Source organism: Podarcis pityusensis (assembly GCF_964106645.2).
Source record: "Podarcis pityusensis genome assembly, chromosome: 12".
Lineage (NCBI taxonomy): Eukaryota > Metazoa > Chordata > Lepidosauria > Squamata > Lacertidae > Podarcis > Podarcis pityusensis.
Window position 1 is genome coordinate 463,133 of NC_138037.1, and position 19,968 is coordinate 483,100.

The window sequence follows — 19,968 nt, forward strand, 5'->3', positions numbered from 1 at the left end:
GGACTAGATGACCCCTGGGGTCCCTTCCAACTCTGCAATGCTAGGATTCTGTCAAACGCTGCAGCCCTGCAGGAAGCGCCCTTCCGAATGATGGAGGTTACCAAGTGGGGCGTGAATTCCCCCCGCCCCAAATACACCCACACCAACTGGTGAGGAGGAAAGGGTTGACCCGGCTCCCGAGGCCAGCTCCGGGAGGGGCCTCCCCCCGACCTTGGCCTTCGAGCTCCGGGGACGCCGCTTCCTCGACTTGCTTCGGAGCCCGGACAGCGCCTCGTGGGGAGCCCGCCTTCCTCCCGGGCACCGCTCGGGCTGGGACTCGGTCGGGGGACCCCCACCCAGGGACTCCGGTTGGGGGACGCCCCCTCTCAAGCGCAGAAGCACCTCCTTGAAGGGGGGGGGTCTCCGAGGGAGCGGCACTCCCAGGACGCGCTGTCCGCTCCACGCCGATCTCTGCGCCCTCGCCCGCCTCCCCGCGTCTCCACGTTCCCGATAGGTTCCGGGGCTGCGCGCCCGCAGGAGCTGCTCCCGCGCAGCCCCGCTTCCCCCTCTCCCCCAGCCGCCTCTCTCTCTCCACCCTCCCCGGTCCGTCCGTCCGTCGCGGCGCTGGGCGCCTCCATTGGCTGCGCGGCGCGCTCTGGCTCCGCCTCGGCCGGGCTCTCCCTCCGCCGCCGCCGAGCCGCCGCGCATCTCTCGCCCGGCCTCGCCGCCGCCGCCGCCGCCGCCGCCGCGCTCGGAGCCTCGCCTGCGCGGACCAGAAGGCGGAGACGCGCCCCCGGGGCCACGCAGCAAGCCAGCCCGAGAGACCAGCGGGCGCCCGCCGCCCCCCCCCCTCGCCTGCCGTCCCTCCTCCGGTCCCTCCCGCCGCTGCCTTCGCCTTTGCCTAAATAAGGGCGCTCCTGCTGCTGCTGCCTCCGCCGCCGCCGCCGAGCGAAGCCGGGCCCGTCCCGTCGAGCAGGAGAGGCGCGCGGGGCGCCGGGCCGGACGGCGGCTTCCCTCGGCCCCGGCGGGGCTCCCGGGCCAGCCGCTGTCGGGGCGCCCCATGGGGCTGGGCGCCGCCCGGAGACGCCCCCTGCCCGCCGCCTCCGCCGCCTAAGCCCCGACACCTGCGGGAGAGCAGCGCCCGGCCGCGCCGACGCCGCCCCGGAGCCGGACTGCGCGTCGGCAGCGCGGAAGGGCCCACGTCGCCCCAGCGCGCCCCTTCGAGCCCCGGGCGCGGCTTGGGGGGCAGCAGAGGCCGGAGAGCGCCCTCCCCTCCCCGCCGGGCGGCTGGCGGCTTGACGGGCCCCAGCGCTGGGCCGCCCCTCGCACTCCGCGGACGGCCCCGGCTGCGCGTGGGGCGGGGGAGGCCGGGCACCCCCATGGGCTGACAGCATGCCTGTCCGGCGCGGGCACGTGGCCCCCCAGAACACCTTCCTCGACACCATCATCCGCAAGTTCGAGGGGCAGAGTAAGTAGGGGTGGAGGGGGTCTTGTCCCGGAGCGGAACTGGGGGCTGCTCGGTTGGGCGGGGGTGAAGAGAGGCCTGGGGTGGTCAAGGGGGAGGTCAGTGCTCCCGCATTATGGGGGTCATGTGGGGCGCTCCAGGCAGGTCTGTGGCGGCCCTGTGTGTTGGGTGCTCTGGAGTCAGAAGTGGGTCGTACACTTGTTTACTGTTGCATTTATTTATTTTGCACGTCTGTCCCACTGTCCCCCACTCTGTGTTCTCCACACAACAACCCTGCGAGGTGGGCCAGGCTGACGGGAGGGGGCTGGTGGGAGGGGGCTGGTGGTGCGCATCACTGTGAAGGGGTGCTTGCAGGTGCAGGCTGGGCCCCCGCTCCCTTGTGCCCCCAAACTGCCCAGGGAATGGGGTCCTTGCGACTGGGGGTGTCCACCTGCCCTGGGGACGTGGGCAGCTCCATGTTTGCAGCAGGACGCTTGCCAGCTGGGGGACTGGGGGGCCTCTGCTTGGCCACCTGGACTGGCGAGGGACCGGTCGCCCCTCTTGGAGTGGGGCCTGCCTGCCTTGCAGTCGCTCCTGGGCTCAGGCCTAGTGGTCTGCTCTCCTTCCCAGGACCCCCTCCCTTCTGGGGTGGTGGGTGCATGTCCCTGGGCCCCAGGGCAGGAGGAGGAAGAGGCAGCTTCCCACTGTGGGGACCCACCAAGAGCGCACCCTATTGGGGAGCAAGTGCCGGCCTCCAGAGCGCCACTGCAGGCGCCCAGATTTCCATCTCTGGCCACGGGGATTTTGCACAGCAGCAGCGTGGAGCATATGGCAGAGTGTGGGCGTTTGTGTAGTGTTCGGGTGCCTGGATGTGTGCATGCCTCATGGTGTTTGTGTATCTGGAAAGGGGTTGTGTGCACGTGCAGGCGCACACACGCAGTTGTGCAGTGTTGATAACCTGGTGTGTGTCTTTGTGTCTGCTGGTGGGGAGCCGCTGGGCTGATGCCAAGGGAGTGGAAGGGGGCCACTGAGCGGCCAAACCCTTTCCCCTGCCTTCCCTCTGCTGGCTCTCTTAAGGAGGACAGAGCTTGGGGGGGGGGGCGGTAAAAGATGGAGGTGATCCTGTGACCTCTCAGAATGCTCTGTCTCTCTCTGTGTGGCTATTTTCATGGTGTTCTGAAACCTTGAGCCGTCTGGCTTGTGAAGAATCACCAACACTTTCTGGTCCTCCCCAGAGTTAAGGCAACTCGGAACATTTCAGGGTGAAGAAAACTATGTGAGACTCGCCTCTCCTTTTGCACCCATCATCCTGAGCTGAGCAGGGTGAAAGAGACCAGTGGCCTGGGCTGGAGGGGCCTGCATTGGGGGTAGGCTCAGAGGTGCTTTTTTCCTTGGGGGAGGAAGAAGAAGAAAGCAATTCCATTGTGCAAGCAAAACCCCTTGTACTGACGGAGTTGGATCCTACCCGCCCATCCACATTTTGCTCGGTGCTTGTTTTTCTATTTGTGCCCAACAATAAAATAGCACCTAGATCTGCCATTCCCTTAAGAAATGAGAGAGAGTCTCCTCCTGGGCCTGGGAGGGTCTTCCTCCCCTCCCCCCACCTGTGCCCAGGGCAGGACTTCCCCACATCTCAACCCTCCTGGCAGATGCCTGGCTGCCTGCTCTTTGCAAACCTCCAGAGGAGGTTCTTTGGCTTCCCTGGACAGCCTTGCTTCCCTCCCTCTCCCCTGGTAATTTAACCTCCGTGTGGCATCTCTGCAAAGGCTGCTGCAGTCTGTTTTCTTTCTTGGGGGCCAGCTGCCGCCACTGCCGCCGCTGTTGCTGCCGTCCTCCTCTTCGTCTTCCTTACAAGCGGTGGTGGCAGCGGAGGGCGGCCTGCCCTCCTCCTCCGCTTAGGCCTCAGCTGCCTTTCAAGGCCAAGGCAGACAAATTGGAGAGGATTCAGGGAGGGAGAGATAAGGCGCTGGAAAGCACGTTGCGTGAGGGGAGGTTAAAAGTTGGGGCACTGGGGCCTTGAGCAACCAGGAGCCTGATAACCATCTCCGAATACTTTGGGTTGTGGAAAAGCTGGATAAACATCGCAATGTGGAAGGCAAAAGCTGGCCTGGGACATCAAAGGGGGGATTTTGAGATTTGCAGGCGGGGGAGGCAGATTAACTTGGCTGCACTGAATGAAAATGGCAAAGGGCAGATGGAAATTAAAGCTAGCAAATTTTGGGGTTCAAGGGTTGTGGCTACTCCCTTCCTCAAGTCGGGCTGGAGTTCCACGGGGTCTCAGGCATATAGCCTGTTTTCAGCCCTAGAGCATGTGAAGAAGAGGGATCTCTCGAACATTTGCAGAGTATCCTTCTGCAAGGAGCTTGCCCCTCTTTCTTGCAAAACCCTGGGCTGGAGAGGAATGTCTTCCCAGCTGGAGCTGCTAAGCAGCCTGGGCTTTGGCTGAGCTCTGAGGCTTGATCCCTGGGTTCTGCGGAGAGAGAGACAGGGCCACGGCCAGCTTGCACAGGATCTAGGACCGAGCCACCAGGGCCACCTGGATCCTTTTGGGAAGGCTCAGCCTCGCAGCAGAAGGAGATGCTCAGGAAGCCTGTCTCTCCTGCCCAGTGGGCTCTGCTGGGTGGCAGATGGTCTGGGAGAGCCAGAATCGTGCTTCAGCTTGGAGGCTGTGGCAAGTTTCCCACACCTGTTTCTCTGCAGACAAGATGGCTATGATTCTGGCCTGCCTCCGCTCTCTCCAGGGCAGCCACCTGCGCCTGGAGCGCTGCCCGTCCCGGCTGCCAGTTGGGAGAGGCGGCTCCTTTGCTGGCGGAGCTGGGCTTGTTAATGCCCCATTTAGGGAGGGCTGGCTGCCAGGTGGCCTGCGATCTGTGGTCACTTGGCCTGCAGTCAAGCAGGCTAACCTGGAGCAGAGATGGGTTTGCAGCTGGCCGGCTACCACCTGTCCTCTTTCATCATTACTCAAGAATATAACATGAGCTGCAAGAGTCTGGCTTCTTTGCAACGGTATATTTGAATTATGCAAACAGGATTTCCTGCGCTAACTTACTAACTTGGGGCCAGAAGCTTTGGTGTACCAGAGTGGGCTTCCCCTGGAACAAAGATGCCGGGAGGCTGCCCCCAGGGAGGAGGAGGAGGAGGAGGAGGAGGAGGAGGAGACAAACCCTTCGAGAAACAAGACACAAAAAAGCAGGACAGTCAGGAGCCATGCTGTATTTCTGCAGCTACAAAAACAATTCCACACCCTCACCTCGGACACTGTTTTTCATCCAGAGAGCAAACACAGTGGTTGCAGACTTCAGAACGTACTGAGGCGGCAGTGGAAGGGACAGTGTACAGAACAATTCCTGCCACTCCCCAGAGAAGGAAGAGATGTGTAGTGGTGATAGGTGACTATTTACTGAGGGGGACAGAGGCAGCAGCGTGCAGAGGAATGACTCGTGGTTTCAGTTGTCTCTACACGAATGCACAGAGTATAGGAAACAAGCAAGACGAACTGGAGCTTTTAGTATAGGATGGCACATATGACCTGTTAGGCATTACTGAAACCTGATGGGATGAGACTCATGACTGGGATGTAGAAACTGAGGGGTTATGACCTGTGCAAAATGAATAGACCAAACAGGAAGGGGGGAGTAGCAGCATTATATGTAAAGGATGTATGTATACATTTGTGAAGAAATCCATGACCTGGAGCATGGAAAGCAGAATGAGAGTATAAGGGTTAAAATTGTAGGAGAGAGAAGCAACAGTGACCTTACTGTGAGGGTCTCCTATAGATCTCCAAGCCAGACTGAAGACTTGGATGATGCTTTCCAAGAGCAGATTAGCACACATTCGAAAAGGAGATATATAGTCGTGGTGGGAGACTTCAACTTCTCTGATATCTGTTGGAACTCAAACTCTGCCAAGAATGTAAGGCCTGACAAATTCCTCCATTGCCTCGCTGACAGTTTCATTTCCCAGAAGGTGGAAGAAGTAACAAGGGGATCATCTGTCTTGGACCTGGTCCTCACCAACAGGGAGGAACTGATAGATGAAGTGGAAGGACAGGGAAACTTGGGAGGAAGTGATCATGTCCTCCTGGGTTTCAGAATACAGAGGAAAGAAAGATTGATCAAGTGGTAAGTCCTCTGGAGAAGATGGGTGACAGAAGGCAGAATTATTCAACTCCTACTTTGCCTCTATCTTCACTCAAAAGGAAACCAATGCCCAACCTGGTGATAACAGAATAAACAATGCAAGGAGGGAATTGCAACCCAAGATAGGAAAAGGGGTGGTAAGGGAACAACTAGCTACTTTAAATGAATTCATATCTCCACAGCCTGATGAGCCAAGGGTACTAAAGGAGCTTGTGGGTGTAATCTCAGAGCCCTTGTCTATTATCTTTGAGAATTATTGGAGAGGTCCCTACAGATTGGAGGCGGGCAAATGTTGTCCCCATCCGGTAAACATTGACCGTGAGCTTGACATTGGTACCAGGAAAGATCCTAGAACAGATAATTCAACAGTCAGTCTGTGAGTACTTAGAAAAGGATGCTGTGATTCCTAAGACCCAGCATGGGCTTCTCAAAAGTATGTCATGACAAGACAAGCCTCATTTTTTAATGGAGTTACAAGCTTGATGGATCAGGGGAATGCTGTGGACAGAGTGTATCTTGAATTCAGTAAGGCTTTTGTCAAAGTCCCCCATGATATTCTCATGAGGAAGCTGGTAAAATGTGAGTTGAATGAAGTAAGGTAACTGTTAGGTGGATTTGTAGCAGGTTGACTGATTGAACCCAAAGAGGACTCATGAATGGTTCTTTGTCATCCTGGAAAATAGTGACAAGTGGGTTGCCGCAGATTCTGTCCTGGGCAAGTGGTTGTTTAACATTCTTATAAACGACTTGGATGAAGGAATTGAGGGGATGCTGAACAAATTTGCAGAAGACACCAAACTGGTAGGAGTAGGTAATGCTGCAGAAGACAGAATCAGAATTCAAAATGACTGTCACAGACTGGAGAACTGGGCACAAGCTAACAAAATGAATTTCAATAGGGACAAATGTAAGGTTCTGTCTTTAGGCAGGAAGAACCACATGCAGAAATATAGGATGAGGGAAACCTGGCTTACTAGCAGTACATGTGAAAGTCCCCAGTGCCATGGGCATAGCGGGGGGCGGGTAGCTGCCCCCCCCCAGATCAAGTAAAACAATAGAAATACTTAATTAACTGACCAGTCGTGTCGTTCTGTCCCCCCTAACAAAAATCCTGGCCAAGCCCATGCAAATGCTTCGCCCCTTCTTCATAAGGGAGTCCCTCCCCCCCCCCCCGGTCATTTCAGTGGCCTTTTCTGAAACTTTTCCAACTCTACAAACATCCTTCTGGAGGTGAGGCCACCAGAACTGTCCACAGTATTTCAAATGTGGTTGCACCGTAGATTTTTTATAAGGGCATTATGATAGTGGCTGTTATATTTTCTATTTATTTCCTAACATTCCCTAGCATGGAGGTTGCCCTTCTTGTGGCTGCCACATGATGGGTCCCTTTAAAAGGTGACAATGACCTTTCTCTGCCTGGAGGGATTGTTTTGGGAGAGATCTGGGCTGGATTTCTTTTGGGATTGTTTTGCTGGTTTTGTTGTTTGCGAGTTTGCTTGTGTCCGTGAGGATAGCTCTTAATTTGTGCAGGTGAGGTTGGGGGTGTCAGGAAGCAGGTGGGAGCAAACGGAGGGGGGCCCTTTGTGGATGAGTGCCAGTGATCTAAGAGCTGCCACATGGAAGGTGAAGCAAGCTTGTCTTCTGTTCCAAGGGGAGGACCCGAAAGAGCGGATTCGAGTTGCAAGAAAGGAGCTTCCAATTAAACGTTAATTTAAGGTGGTGGAGTCTCCTCTGCTGGAGGTTGGATCTGTCAGGAATGCTTTAGCTGCAACTCCTGCAGGGGGTGGGACTAGATGGCACCTTGGGAAGAGGGCACACAGTTGTGCCAATGGGGGAGGAGCAGCCTTGGCAGTGGGCGAAGAGGAGGCTGCAGTCTGTGGAAGGGACGACTTCCATTTCAGATAATAGCGGGCGCCTTAGGAGAAGGTGTCTGTCGTGTGTGCAAAGAATACGGAGCATTGCATGGCACAGATTAGTCATCCCTGAACTCATTTTTAATTGGCCTTTTCTCGAGTCAGGCAGCCTGGGTCATCAGCCTGCCAGCTGAGCGGATCTGGGGTGCTTTTTGTTGTATGTGCAGTGGGCCGAACACAGGAGATGAGAGCCAGTGTGAGAGCCAGGGAGTGCAGCATAGTGGTTACAGCGCCAAGGTAATCCCCTGCTCCCTTGGGGCCCTGCCTCTCAGCCTGACCTACCCTGCAGGGCTGTTGTTGTGGAGATTAGAAGAGAAGAGGGAGAACCATGTGCACGACCCTGAGCTCCTTGGAGAAAAAAGGGGGTGTAAATAATAATAATAATAATAATAATAATAATAATAAATTTTATTTATACCCCGCCCTCCCCAGTCAAGACCGGGCTCAGGGCGGCTAACACCAAATATAAAACAAATTGATTGAAATACAACTTAAAAACAAGATTAAAATACACTGAAACATTAAAATGCAGCCTTATTTCAGCAGAAACTCAAAAACGTGTTTGGGGATAAATGTAATAAACACATAAATAGCTTGTCCAGTGTGATTTGAAATAAGAGGCCATACTCCTCTGTTTGGACCTTGAGTGTAAGTGGTGCCCAGTGTGCCCCCTCTGCCCCCCCCCCCGGCTACGCTGCTGCTGGGAGCCCTTGCTGCAAGTTGCTGTGTAGACCGTGGCTGAGCCAAGGGGGCCCAGAAGGGCTGTGGTGGAGAGGGGGCGGCTTCCTGGGAGTGCTTCATGCCCCCCCCCCGTGGAGTCTGTTCCTCCTCTCCTTGTTGGCATAGCGGGGGGGGGGGGGGGGCTTCCCTCCCTCAGAAGCATTAGCTGCAGCAAAATGGAAGGCCCCATTCTGAAAAGGTTAGGGGGCTGTTCCAGGTGCAGTTCCTGCCGTTAGAGATGATGGTCTCAGGGTCTGGGGCCCTTCATTTGGGAAAAGGCGGTCCTTGAGGTATTGCGGTCCTGAGCCAGAATTAGGCCCAGAAACTAAGGGGCCCAGGCAGGATCAGTGTAATTGGTGCTATTGGGCCAAGATCGGTGTAATATGCTCAAACTGTCTTGTCCCATTGAACAACCTGGCCACTGAATTCTGCACCAGCTGAAGTTTCTGGACCGCCTTCAAAGGCAGCCCCACATATAAGGTGTTGCAGTATTCTAACCTAGAAGTTACCAGAGCATAGACAACAGTAGGATGGATGGCAGCTAACAGATTGAGGTTGAATCCTGACAAGACAGAAGTACTGTTTTCGGGGGACAGGCGGGCGGGTGTGGAGGACTCCCTGGTCCTGAATGGGGCAACTGTGCCCCTGAAGGACCAGGTGCGCAGCCTGGGAGTCATTTTGGACTCACAGCTGTCCATGGAGGCGCAGGTCAATTCTGTGTCCAGGGCAGCTCCATCTGGTACACAGGATGAGACCCTCCCTGCCTGCAGACTGTCTCTCCAGAGTGGTGCATGCTCTGGTTACCTCTCGCTTGGACTACTGCAATGCACTCTCTGTGGGGCTCCCTTTGAAGGTGACCTGGAAACTACAACTAATCCAGAATGTGGCAGCTAGACTGGGGACTGGGAGCGGAGGCCGAGACCACATAACACTGGTCTTGAAAGACCTACATTGGCTCCCAGTATGTTTCCACGCACAGTATGTTTCCACGTTGACCTTTAAAGACCTAAACAGCCTCGGTCCAGTATACCTGAAGGAGCGTCTCCACCCCCATCGTTCAGCCTGGACATTGAGGTCCAGCTCCAAGGGCCTTCTGGCGGTTCCCTCCCTGTGAGAAGTGAAGTTATAGGGAACCAGGTAGAGGGCCTTCTCGGTGGTGGCACCCGCCCTGTGGAACACCCTCCCACTAGATGTCAAAGAGAAAAACAACTACCAGACTTTTAGAAGACAACTGAAGGCAGCCCTGTTTAGGGAAGCTTTTAATGTTTGACTGACTATTGTATTTTAATATTTTGTTGGAAGCCGCCCAGAGTGGCTGGGGATACCCAGCCAGATGGGTGGGGTATGTATGTATGTATGTATGTATAAATAAAAAAAAATTATTATTTTTTATTATTTATAGTTAGTCTGTCCCTGTCCAGAGAGGGGCGCAGCTGGGCCACCAGCCGAAGCTGATTCCTTGTCTCTTTTCCCCCCTGCAGGCCGCAAATTCATCATCGCCAATGCCCGGGTGGAGAACTGCGCCATCATCTATTGCAACGATGGCTTCTGCGACCTTTGCGGCTACACTCGCGCCGAGGTCATGCAGAAGCCCTGCACCTGCGACTTCCTCTATGGGCCGCGCACGCAGAAGACCTCAGTGGCGCAGATTGCGCAGGCCCTCCTGGGCTCCGAAGAGCGCAAGGTGGAGATCTGCTTCTACCGGAAAGACGGTAGGGACCCTGCTTGGGGGGGGGGGGAGAGGGGGCCGAGGGGTGAATCTGTTCCCCCCCACAGCCCTCCGCCGCCACCTGTGCCTCCTTAACGTGCCCACTTCCTCTTGTCAAGGAACATTAGATTCTGCATTAATGTTTCCCCAGCGCAGAGGAGCCTCGCTTTGCAACCCTGATGAATTATGCAGAAGGACGCTGTGTTTGCTGATTTCTGCATAATGTAGCCTGCCTTGGAAGCCATGGCGGGGGCACGGGGGCTGCATGGGGGCCACGCAAGCGCCTTCTCTTGACCACAGGGCAGTCCTGCCCCGTCACTCTGATTTCGGAGATTCTCCCAAGTGCTTTGCAGCCTTGAAGTCCTCTGTGCAAAACAAGCAAGCTGCAGATCCAGAGAGGCTAATGTTGTGCGGCAGATGCGAATCCTGTGCTTGCTTGGCGTCACGGCAGGTGCATTGAGGGTCCTTGGCCTGGTATATTTCGCAGCCTGTTCCTCACCATGTTTTAGGTGTGTGCATGAAGTCTGTATGCAGTAAACTCGCAACTCATGTGCATCAACATGTGAGATTTCAGCTGGAAAAAGTAAGTGGGGGCAGGCGTCCAGGGGCTCTGTCTGCAATCCCACCGGCCATTGTGCCCACCTTGGGGGAGTATTGCAAGGGGCAGGGAGAGTGTGTTTTGAATATATGTGATTTTGGCTTTACGCGCAACCCCCAGAACACAAGCCCCGCAGAAGTTGAGAGTTGGCCGTACATAAAAGCATTTGTTTTTCTGCCAGGTGCCTTGCTCTGGCTTGGCTAAAATAAAAAAGGGGCATTTTGAAAGGGTGGGGGCAATGGTGTTGCCTTTGGGACTTTGACACTCTTGCCCACCCCCTCTGCCCTGGGCCCTTTTCGTTCAGGTTTTTGTTGAATTATTATTTATTAATTAAATGTGCATACTGCCCCATACCTGTAGATCTCAGGGCAATGTGACAGTACTAAGAAAGCACAATGCATAATAAAAATAAAAGCTAAGGCTAGCCACTGAGTTTGGGGGGGGGGTGGAGACGGGAGAGACTCTGCCTCTCGGCTTCTTGGGCGATTTGTGTGCAGGGAGGCTGGCGGGACTGCAGAGAGGATCTCAGGGCATCAGCAAAGCCTCAGCGCCTTTCCAGAGCCTGCCCTCTGAGGAGTGACAGGAAAAACAGCCAGAGTCTCTGTGGCCCAGTAAATGTGCAAAGGCATTTGCTCGGCAGAGATAGGAGATACAAAATTCCTGGGACTTGGCATGCGACCAGAACTCATCAAGGAGGGAGGCCCTGTCCCTGGTGCCCCGTCAGTCTCCTTCCCAGCTAGGAAAAAATATTTCAAATTCTTCTGTGTCGGCATTTGGGGCAGCTCAGAGCTCAGGCTCCGCGTGCCTGGCTTCCTGGGCGGACTGTGGGGAGGCCGGCTGGGAAGGGCCCCTTATTGCCTGCCTGCCAGGGACCTCAGAGGGGGTGCTCTTCCCTCTTGGAGCAGCCCTGGAGGGCCAGGTGGGCCAAGCGTCTGGCTTGGGACGTCCTGGGGGAATTTAGCATTTGGGAAGCGGAACGGCCTGTTCAGCCTCTGGTCCTGTGGGAGGCTCAGAACATCTAGAACGCAGAATAAATCACGTAGGAAGCCCAATGGCCTGGGATCTTTGTCCGGGTTAATACCAGCCATGGTGGTAAATGGGTTTTCTCCATGTTAGATGCCCAAATGACGCCTGTAGTCAGGGAGTCGCTTGCAAGACAGAGCAGTCGGCTTTGGAGATAATAATAGAGGAGTCGCCTGCAGGATCAGGCCAACGGCCCATCCAGTTCAGCGTATTGTGCTCAGTGGCCAACCTAAAGTTATTAGGGGTGCTAAATTCCAGCGCCCGGTGCTCCCTCACGACAGCTGTGCCCGCCCATCAGTGGGGAAACCCAGCCTGGAAAAGGGATCCCTCGTGTCAAAGCTCCCCCCCCCCATCCTCTGGCTTAATGGAATGGCTTGTTGAATGTTTTGGCAGTCCCCGTGGAGACGCCAGGGGCATCCGCGGCCCCCGCCTAGGCGTCCACAGCCCTCCCAGGAAGCAGGCGGCCGCGAGGTTTATGTCTATTTGTGCCTGTGGGGACGGGGGCATCCATCACAGGCAAGCAGGCTCTTGAGTGGAGAGGCCTGGAGGCGGGGGGGGCACGTCGCTTGGGCAGATCTTGGCCCTCGCCTGGCAGGCGGGCAGCAAACTGGCTGGGGCCTGGAAGCTGCCTTGGCCGGGGTCTCATCCAGAGCAGGTGCTTATGCACCAGAGACGGCTGCCTGTTCTGCCATTGATGCTGCTTGGTGGTGGCTCTCTAGGGTTTCAGCGGGGCTGGGGGGGCTCTTTCCCACCTCCCCTGGAGATGGGAGCCTGAAGGTGCTCTGGCCCTTGGGTGCTGGTGGCCCTGCTGCCCTGAGGAGGGAGTTGCCCACAGGAGGGAAGTGGTTTCCCATAATGAGCATCTGGTTGGCCATCAGGAGAGCAGGATCTTGGACTCGGTGGGCCACTGGTCTGATCCAGCAGCCAGGCTCTTCGGATGCTCTTATGGAGCCTCCAGGCCAAAGGCAGTCTATCTGTGTCCCTAGGTTGCTTGGGGCATTTGGCTGCCGCAAGAACGGAGGCTGGACTAGATAGGCTCTCTTGGGCTGCATCCTGCGTAGCAGTTGCTGGAAGCCACCGGAGGGGAGAGCTGCTCTCGTGTTCAGGTCCCGCTCGTGGTTTCCCACATGTGTCTGGCAGTGTTACAAACTCAGGTGTATAAGCCAAGCGCCAAGTGACTCCTTAAAGCAGGGTTACAGTCACCAAAATGGAATGTCCACTTGCCATTTTGGGGCAAGATGGCTCTGAAGTCTTACTTTTCAACCAATGGGCTGACTGTGATGGATTATCCGTTAAACATCTGGCTAGATCAGAGGACCACCTTGAGCTCAGTTAAGAACTTTGAGAACTTAAAGAAGAAAAGTCCCTTGATCCAAGAACAGTCCACATCTATATCGGCCTGTTCCGACTGTTTTCTGAATGGTGACCATTCATAGTGTAGGGATATTCTTCACAACTGTGAGCAGGGTGGAAGCAAAGACAACAATTAACTATAACATTCTTCACTGCTCCTGCTGCACAGAAAAAACATTTTGGTTCCTGAAATATGATCTGATTGTGCAGATTAAATATAACGGATAGAATTCTACAGGATGTGGTCTTAGTGAGTGAAAACAGTCCAGATACAAGGGTCCTCAGGTGGCAAATATGTTTGGCCCCATCCTGGCACATGGGCATCTTCACTTGGTCGCAAGTGGCCAATAAAGGTAAAGGGGCCCCTGACCATTAGGTCCAGTCGTGGCCGACTCTGGGGTTGCGGCGCTCATCTCACTTTATTGGCTGAGGGAGCCGGTGTACAGCTTCCGAGTCATGTGGCCAGCATGACTAAGCCGCTTCTGGCGAACCAGAGCAGCACATGGAAACGCCGTTTACCTTCCCGCCGGAGTGGTACCTATTTATCTACTTGCACTTTGACGTGCTTTGGAACTGCTAGGTGGGCAGGAGCAGGGACCGAACAACGGGAGCTCACCCCGTCACGGGGATTCGAACCACCAACCTTCTGATCGGCAGGTCCTAGGCTCTGTGGTTTAGACCACAGGACCACCCGCGTCCCTAAGTGGCCAATAGCCAGGTGCAAAATGTCGCTTGTAAAATGTGAACACAGCTGGGGGGCCACTGTGAGAACAGGAGGCTGGATGAGGTCAGACTCTTCTTACATTCCGACGTTCTTCCAGCCTCCGTCCAGCCTGGCCCCCTGCCCTTCAGCACATGCCTGCACACTCTGCGTGTGGCTCCTGCTTCCTGCTTTTCCGCTGCTGCAGCAGTTTCTCCCCCCCCCCACCAAAAAACCAGCCTGGCTCAACTGCTGCTTTTGTTTACATCTTCCCCCAGGGGAGCCACATCTCATCCCAAGCTGCAGCTTCTGCAGTATGGAAGCCAGAGTCCCAGGCAGGGCGGGGGGGGGGGCTGGGCTGTGCATGTGTCCTCAGCATCTCAAACGCCCCAAGACAGATCCAGGCAGGCTCCTCTCCCTGCCTGCTCCCTTTTTCAGCTGACAATCCCCCCCCCCATCCTGGCTTTACCTCTCCCCCCCCTCCGCCATGCACACACTTTGCTCCCCGTATTCAGGCTGTTGCAAAAGCTGTGCAGAAACCAGGCAGCCTCCGCCTCCTCTCCATCCCCTTAGCCCAAACCCTGGTCCTTGCCCTGGGGGCCATTCCTTGCCAGGGCCACGCCCCAAATCATTTTGCTGCCCCCTCTCCCCCCACCAGCCAAGGGGCACCTAATACTCCAAGGCTGGTAAAATTATTTTAACACTTGGTACGGAAAACCCCCCAGTCAAAATGCAGCAGCGAAACGTTTGATAGCCAGCCATGGGCATCCCTTTCATGACACCCCAAATCTGCTGCCTGAGGCAGCTGCCCCCCTCTGCCTGAGGTCAGGGCTGGCCCCATCTCTGGCCGGGACTGCAGCAGCCGGCTCCGGTCTGATCTTCTGGTTCCCCAAGGCCCACGTTCCAAATTCCCCAGGCGCAGTTTGCTGCTGGTGCCGGTCCAACTGTGGCAACATGCAGATTTCTGGACCCCAGGCTGGAGACCATAATTCAAAAACCTCTGCCTTAGTCCATAGTTCATTCCATATCCATCTGTTTTTCCTTCTTGCATGCTGGGAGGTTGAGCAAGCGGCACTCAAGCAATGAGAGTAGAATTGGAGCACTGGAAGGGACCTCGAGGGTCATCTAGTCCAACCCTCTGGCAAACAGATAATCCGCTGCAGCAACAGGGTTTGCAGCAGAGCTTGGGTGGCCACCCATTAGGGATCCTTCCGCTGCAATTCCTGCACTGGAGGGGGCTGGACTTGATGAGCCCTGGGGGTCCCTTCAGACCCTACAGTTCTCTGCTTCTGTGTCCTAAAGGTTCTCCCTCCTTTTCTCCCCCCCCCCCAGCCAAGTGCTGAACTCTGCAAGCCTCTCCGCTTCTGCTGCTGCTCCTCTTTTCCAGAGTAACTTGTCTGGGGAGAGGCTGGGGGGGGGGAGAGGCTGGGGGGGGGGGGACAGCAGCTGTTTTATAGGACTCTAACCGTCATTCTGGTCGGAGACCTGCCTGGTTAATTATTTTGCAAATCGATAAGTGTATTTTTAGGCATAATGGCAATAACAATTTTAGAAAGCGCTATGCGGCGGAAAACGTCTCCAAAGCCTTGTTTGCCTCAGCAGGCGGAGTATCCGCAGCTTCAGAGGGGAGGGGGTGCCCTTCAGGACCCACCCCAAGGTCACTCTTGCCACAGAAAATGAATTTGCCCTGGGGAGGGAGAGGGAAAGGTACTCTGCGTGTGCTCAGAGGCACTCTCCTTCTCTTTGCTGCTCCTCCATCAGGATCCTTCCAGGCTGACCCCAGGCATTGATGGGGGGGGGGGGACAATGGAGCCAATGGAGTCAGTGGGGCACGGGGGGTTGAAGAAAGGGGTCAACCAGTTGGGATCCGGATGGGTGGGATAATTAATAATAATAATAATAATAATAATAATAATAATAATATTCCAGGCAGGTTTGCCTTCTAAACCCTGCAGCTCCTTGGCAGTGCCAGCCGTGTGGGGCTGAGCAGGAGCGCCAGGCGCAGGGAGCGCCCAAGTTCCGCCTGGGCTGCCCCCCCCCCCCCCGGCCCCTGCACCAGGTGTCTCTTCTCTCCCTCCGGCTCACGTCAGCCAGCCCAGTTCCGGCAAGGCGGGTAAACAAAGCCGGAGCCGCCAGCGCTGTCTCCCAGCTGCCTCTCCCTCCGCCCCCCCCTTGCAAGATGGCCTGCGCTGGGGGGGGGGAGATGCTCCCTCTTCCTTCCTCTCGGGCTTTATAAACGACCAGGATGGGGAGGCAGAGCAGAGTTTTCCTGGTGAGGAACTCTCCAAAGCCCTTTTCTCCTCCTCCATGAATGTGTCTCCTCCTCTCTTAAAGCCATCTAGCATGGTGGCCATCCCTGCCTCCTGAGGCAGTGAGTTCCACAGGTTAACTCTGTGCTGCGTGAAGAAGGACTTTCTTCCCTCTGCCCTAAATTTTCCAACAAAGGGAAAGGAAGGATGCCTTGCCTGCTCTGGGGAGAGTCCCCTTCTCTCTCAAGGGAAGGCCATGGCTGTGGGACAGAGTCCCGGGTTCAGTTCCCCCTGTCATCTCCAGGTAGGGGTGGGAGAATCTCCTCTGCCTGGAATCCTGGAGAGCCATTGCTGCCAGGAGACAAGGCTGAGCTGGAGACACTCTCTGTAAGGCGGCTTCCTAAGATCCTGCCCCCCCCAGCCCCCCAGGAATCAGGACGTCCCTTTACGGTCTGCCACAGTGTGTCACAGTGCTGAGCTGGGGAAGAATATCTGGGTTTGTTGGGTTCAAAGATGGGGTGCAGAAGGGGATTTGGGAGGAGCATCTGGGTCCTGTTCTTTGAGCTTTGGGACCAGAGAGAAGGTCCAGCTGTTTGGGGGCAGGAGCAGCAAACTCCTCAAGGAGCCGCAGCCGGGCAATGAACCTGGGCAGGGCGGAGGGGGGGTGGCTGGCTTGGAAGAGAGGCTGCCGGGGCCTCCTCTCCCCCCCCCTTCCTTGAGGGGAACAGAAGGCAGGAGCTCTTCCCTTCTCCCCCAGGAGGCAGGGATGGAAGGAGGGGAGACAAGGCAGGGATAAGGCTAGCAAGAGCTGCTAGTCAGGGTCTCTGCCCCACCCTCCAAAGTCTGGGAGCTGCAGGAGGGGAGAGGACTCTGGTTCAAATCTTCTTGAGGGCTTCCCTTTGGGGCATCTGGGTGGCTGCTGTGAAAGCAGGAGGCTGGACCAGAAGGGCCCCTATGGTAAGGTTGCCAGACGTCCCCGTTTCCTGGATTTACAAATCAGTCCCCTGACAAAATCCTATCATTCCTAATGAAGTTGAAAAATATCCCTGGATTCCTTGGGAAATATCTGGTAACCTTACCCTATGGGCCTGATCCAGCAGGACTCGCCTTATGTTCTGTACTCCTCCCCACCCCTGGCAGGGCCCTGCCCCCCTCTCCTCCTCTCCCCAAAGATGCCAGCCTTTCGTTCTTCTTGATCTGGAGAGCCCTGCCAGGTCGGCCATCAGAAATGTCTACACAACTGGGGGCCGATTTGCGCCAGGAGAGGACCCCATCCCTCTCCCACTTCCCCAGCTCTGCCCCCTTTGACCTCCCCTCCTTCCTGCTTATAGGGACACAGGTGGCGCTGCGGTCTAAACTGGGCTGGCAGATCAGAAGGTTGGCAGTTCGAATCCCCGCGATGTGTTGAGCTCCCGTTGCTCGGTCCCTGCTCCTGCCCACCTGGCAGTTCGGAAGCACCTCAAAGTGCAAGTAGATAAATAGGTACCACTCTGGCGGGAAGGTAAATAGTGTTTCTGTGCATGGCTCTGGTTCTCCAGAAGCGGCTTAGTCCTGCTGGCCACATGACCCGGAAGCTGTACGCCGACTCCCTTGGCCAATAAAGCGAGATGAGCACCGCAGCCCCAGAGTCATCCGCAACCGGACCTAATGGTCAGGGGTCCCTTTACCTTTTTACCTTCCTGCTTTGCTCCTGCTGTGAGTGTCAGAGTGTGTCCACCTCTCCATTGTCTGGCTGGAGCCAGCCTTGCTTATCTCTGCCCTTTTGGTTGGTTAGTTGTTTCTTTAATTTATTACTTTATTGAATTTATATACCGCCCTTTACTTGGAGGTCTCAGGGTGGTTCACAGAATAAAATCAAAATCTAAAACCACAAAATACGCAATCAAAATAAAAACAACAGCCCAATAGCCCCCCCTGAACCCCCCACATTTTAAAGGGGCAGAGGATGTTATCTCTCCCGATGCAATTTCCCCTGCTTGCAGGGTGCCAGACAGATGGATCCCGCGGCCCCAGAGGGACAAGCACCTCCCTCCACTCATTAACTGCATTCATGATTTTAAAGAAGAAAACTTTCCTTGGGAAACAGAAGCTCTCTGGCAACCCACCCAGAATCAAGAGAATTCCCAAACTGGTTCGTGTGCCTTGCAGGGGGTTGGAGCAGCAGAACCCTGGAGGTCCCTTCCAACTCCACAATTCTGTCATTCAATCTGCCCCCCCCCCCAAAAAAAAGATTGAGCATGGGGTGCCCTCACCCCCCCCCCCATATTCAGGCCTCTGTATGAACACGAACACCCCCCATGCTGGAATAAAGAAGGCAGAAGCAGTTTGCATTGATCCAGGAAACTTTGCAAAAGGCTGGCTGGGGGGCCTGTTCTCTTCTCGCCCCCCCCCCCAAGGAGTCTGGCTCTGCTCAGCCAAGTCTCAGCTGCTCATTTATTCATTAGAGGCTGCAAGTGCCAATCTCCGCGGCTGAACGTGCTGCTGCCCCAAAAGCATTCCGGTGCATTAAAGCATTACTTCGAAATCCATTACAACAGATTTTGCATTAAAATGAAAATGGAAGGGGACCTCTGGTCCCTTGGCTAAGAAAGGCGGGGGGGGGGGGGCAGACCCAGCCTCTCCCGTCTTCCAGAAAGTGAGTTTGAGGGGCTTGCAGTGCATTCAAATAGCACCCTCCTCCTCCTCCTCCTCACATCATCTCCCGCTTCGCTTGCTGGCAAAGGGGCTAATTAGGAGTTAATTGCGAGAGGGTGCCAAGCCCGAAATGTCTGACGGTGGCAGCTGTGGTGGTTGGGCTGCAGGAGGAGCAGGATCCTGCCTTGGGGGGGAAGGGGCAGAGAATGGAAAATACTGCTGTCTCTCTCTGGGGATGGGTGCTGTTCTTGGATGTGTGGGGGGGGGCACTTTTGCCCTGGCCTTCTCAGCTAATACAACCGAGGCCCTCAGTGTGCAAAGAATTCTCTTGTGGGAGGGGAGAGACCCCACCAGCCCAGGCACCCTTGCCACCCGTGGCATTTTGCAGCGCTGCGCTACTTTCAAGCCCTTTGAAAAGGGGGGGGGGAGCATTTATCTCCAGGCTATTCCTGGCTACTGATAGCAGGGGTCAAAGGGCAGCTGGTCAGAGCTCTGCCATGTGGGAGGGGGCAAGGAGGGCACAGGAGCCCCTCCCTCAGTGCGGCCATTCTCTTGTGGTCCAGAGCCCCTTCCAGTCGCCTTCTCCAGGAGGAGACCAGCTCTTCCCCTCCGCAGAGGCCAGGACTCGAATTCGGCTCCCTCACATCCAGTTCAAGGTCTGCCGGGGGCATGGCTGGTGGGTTGGCTGCTGCTGGGTGTTTGGGGCGGGAGGGGAGCACTTGGTGCTTCCTTTGGGACTGCTTGTGAGCCCCCCAGACCCGCTTGCCCCCGAGTTCCTTCCAGGCTTGTGCCGGAGCGGCCTTGGCTGAGTGCTCCTCCTCCTCCTCCTCCTTGAAGGGCTTTTGGCAGCCAGGCCCCACTGCTGACAGCTGTGTATGCTTTGTGTCTCCGGAGCAGCCGGCCGCCGCGTCTGGGCTGCGTCAGGGCTGGGGAGGCCGGCAGGAGGAGGGAGGCGGCCTCGCCAGGGCGGGAGGGCGCTGGCAGCTGAGATTTAGCGGGGGCGGAGAGCCACTTTTTGGGGGGTGCCAACAGGCCCAGCTGTTGTGGAAGCACCATAGGCGGCGGCATCTTTGGGGTCTATGTCTACAGCACAAGACTGCCTGCACGGACTGGCAGCCAGGAGCCTCCAGGGCTCAGGAAGGGAGACATGGCCCAGCCGTTGGAGACCGGAACTGAGACCTTCTGCATGCAGCGCAGGTGCTCTGGAGCTGAGCTGCCATGCGCACGCATTCAGGGGTTGCCAGTTTCCAAAGGTGGGGAGCGGAGGCCTCCAGAGGGGTTCCCACCCGGGTTGGGAGGAGAGGGCTATGGATGGCTCCCAGCCAGGACAACTCTGCTCTGCCCCCCCCCCCCCCAGAGGCAGATATGCTTCTGAATCAGTGCTAGAAACTCAGAGAGATCAGCTCTGCCCCAAATGGCCCCTTCAGCCAAGGTTGCAGTCGCCCAGAGAGAATGGAAAGTTGCCATTTTGCGGGCAAGAGGCCTCTGAAGTCTTATTTTTCAAA

General features: G+C 56.1%; 1 protein-coding gene across 1 annotated transcript in view; it reads left to right on the forward strand.

Moving 5' to 3' along the window:
* The first annotated feature begins 1,131 nt into the window (after window positions 1-1,131).
* Window positions 1,132-19,968, forward strand: part of KCNH2 (potassium voltage-gated channel subfamily H member 2) — an 84,147-nt gene continuing 65,310 nt past the window's right edge. The window contains exons 1-2 of the mRNA XM_080975401.1: window positions 1,132-1,447; window positions 9,680-9,910. Coding sequence (XP_080831527.1) covers window positions 1,372-1,447; window positions 9,680-9,910 — 307 coding nt within the window. The 5' untranslated portion in view covers window positions 1,132-1,371. The remainder of the gene's footprint in view (window positions 1,448-9,679; window positions 9,911-19,968) is intronic.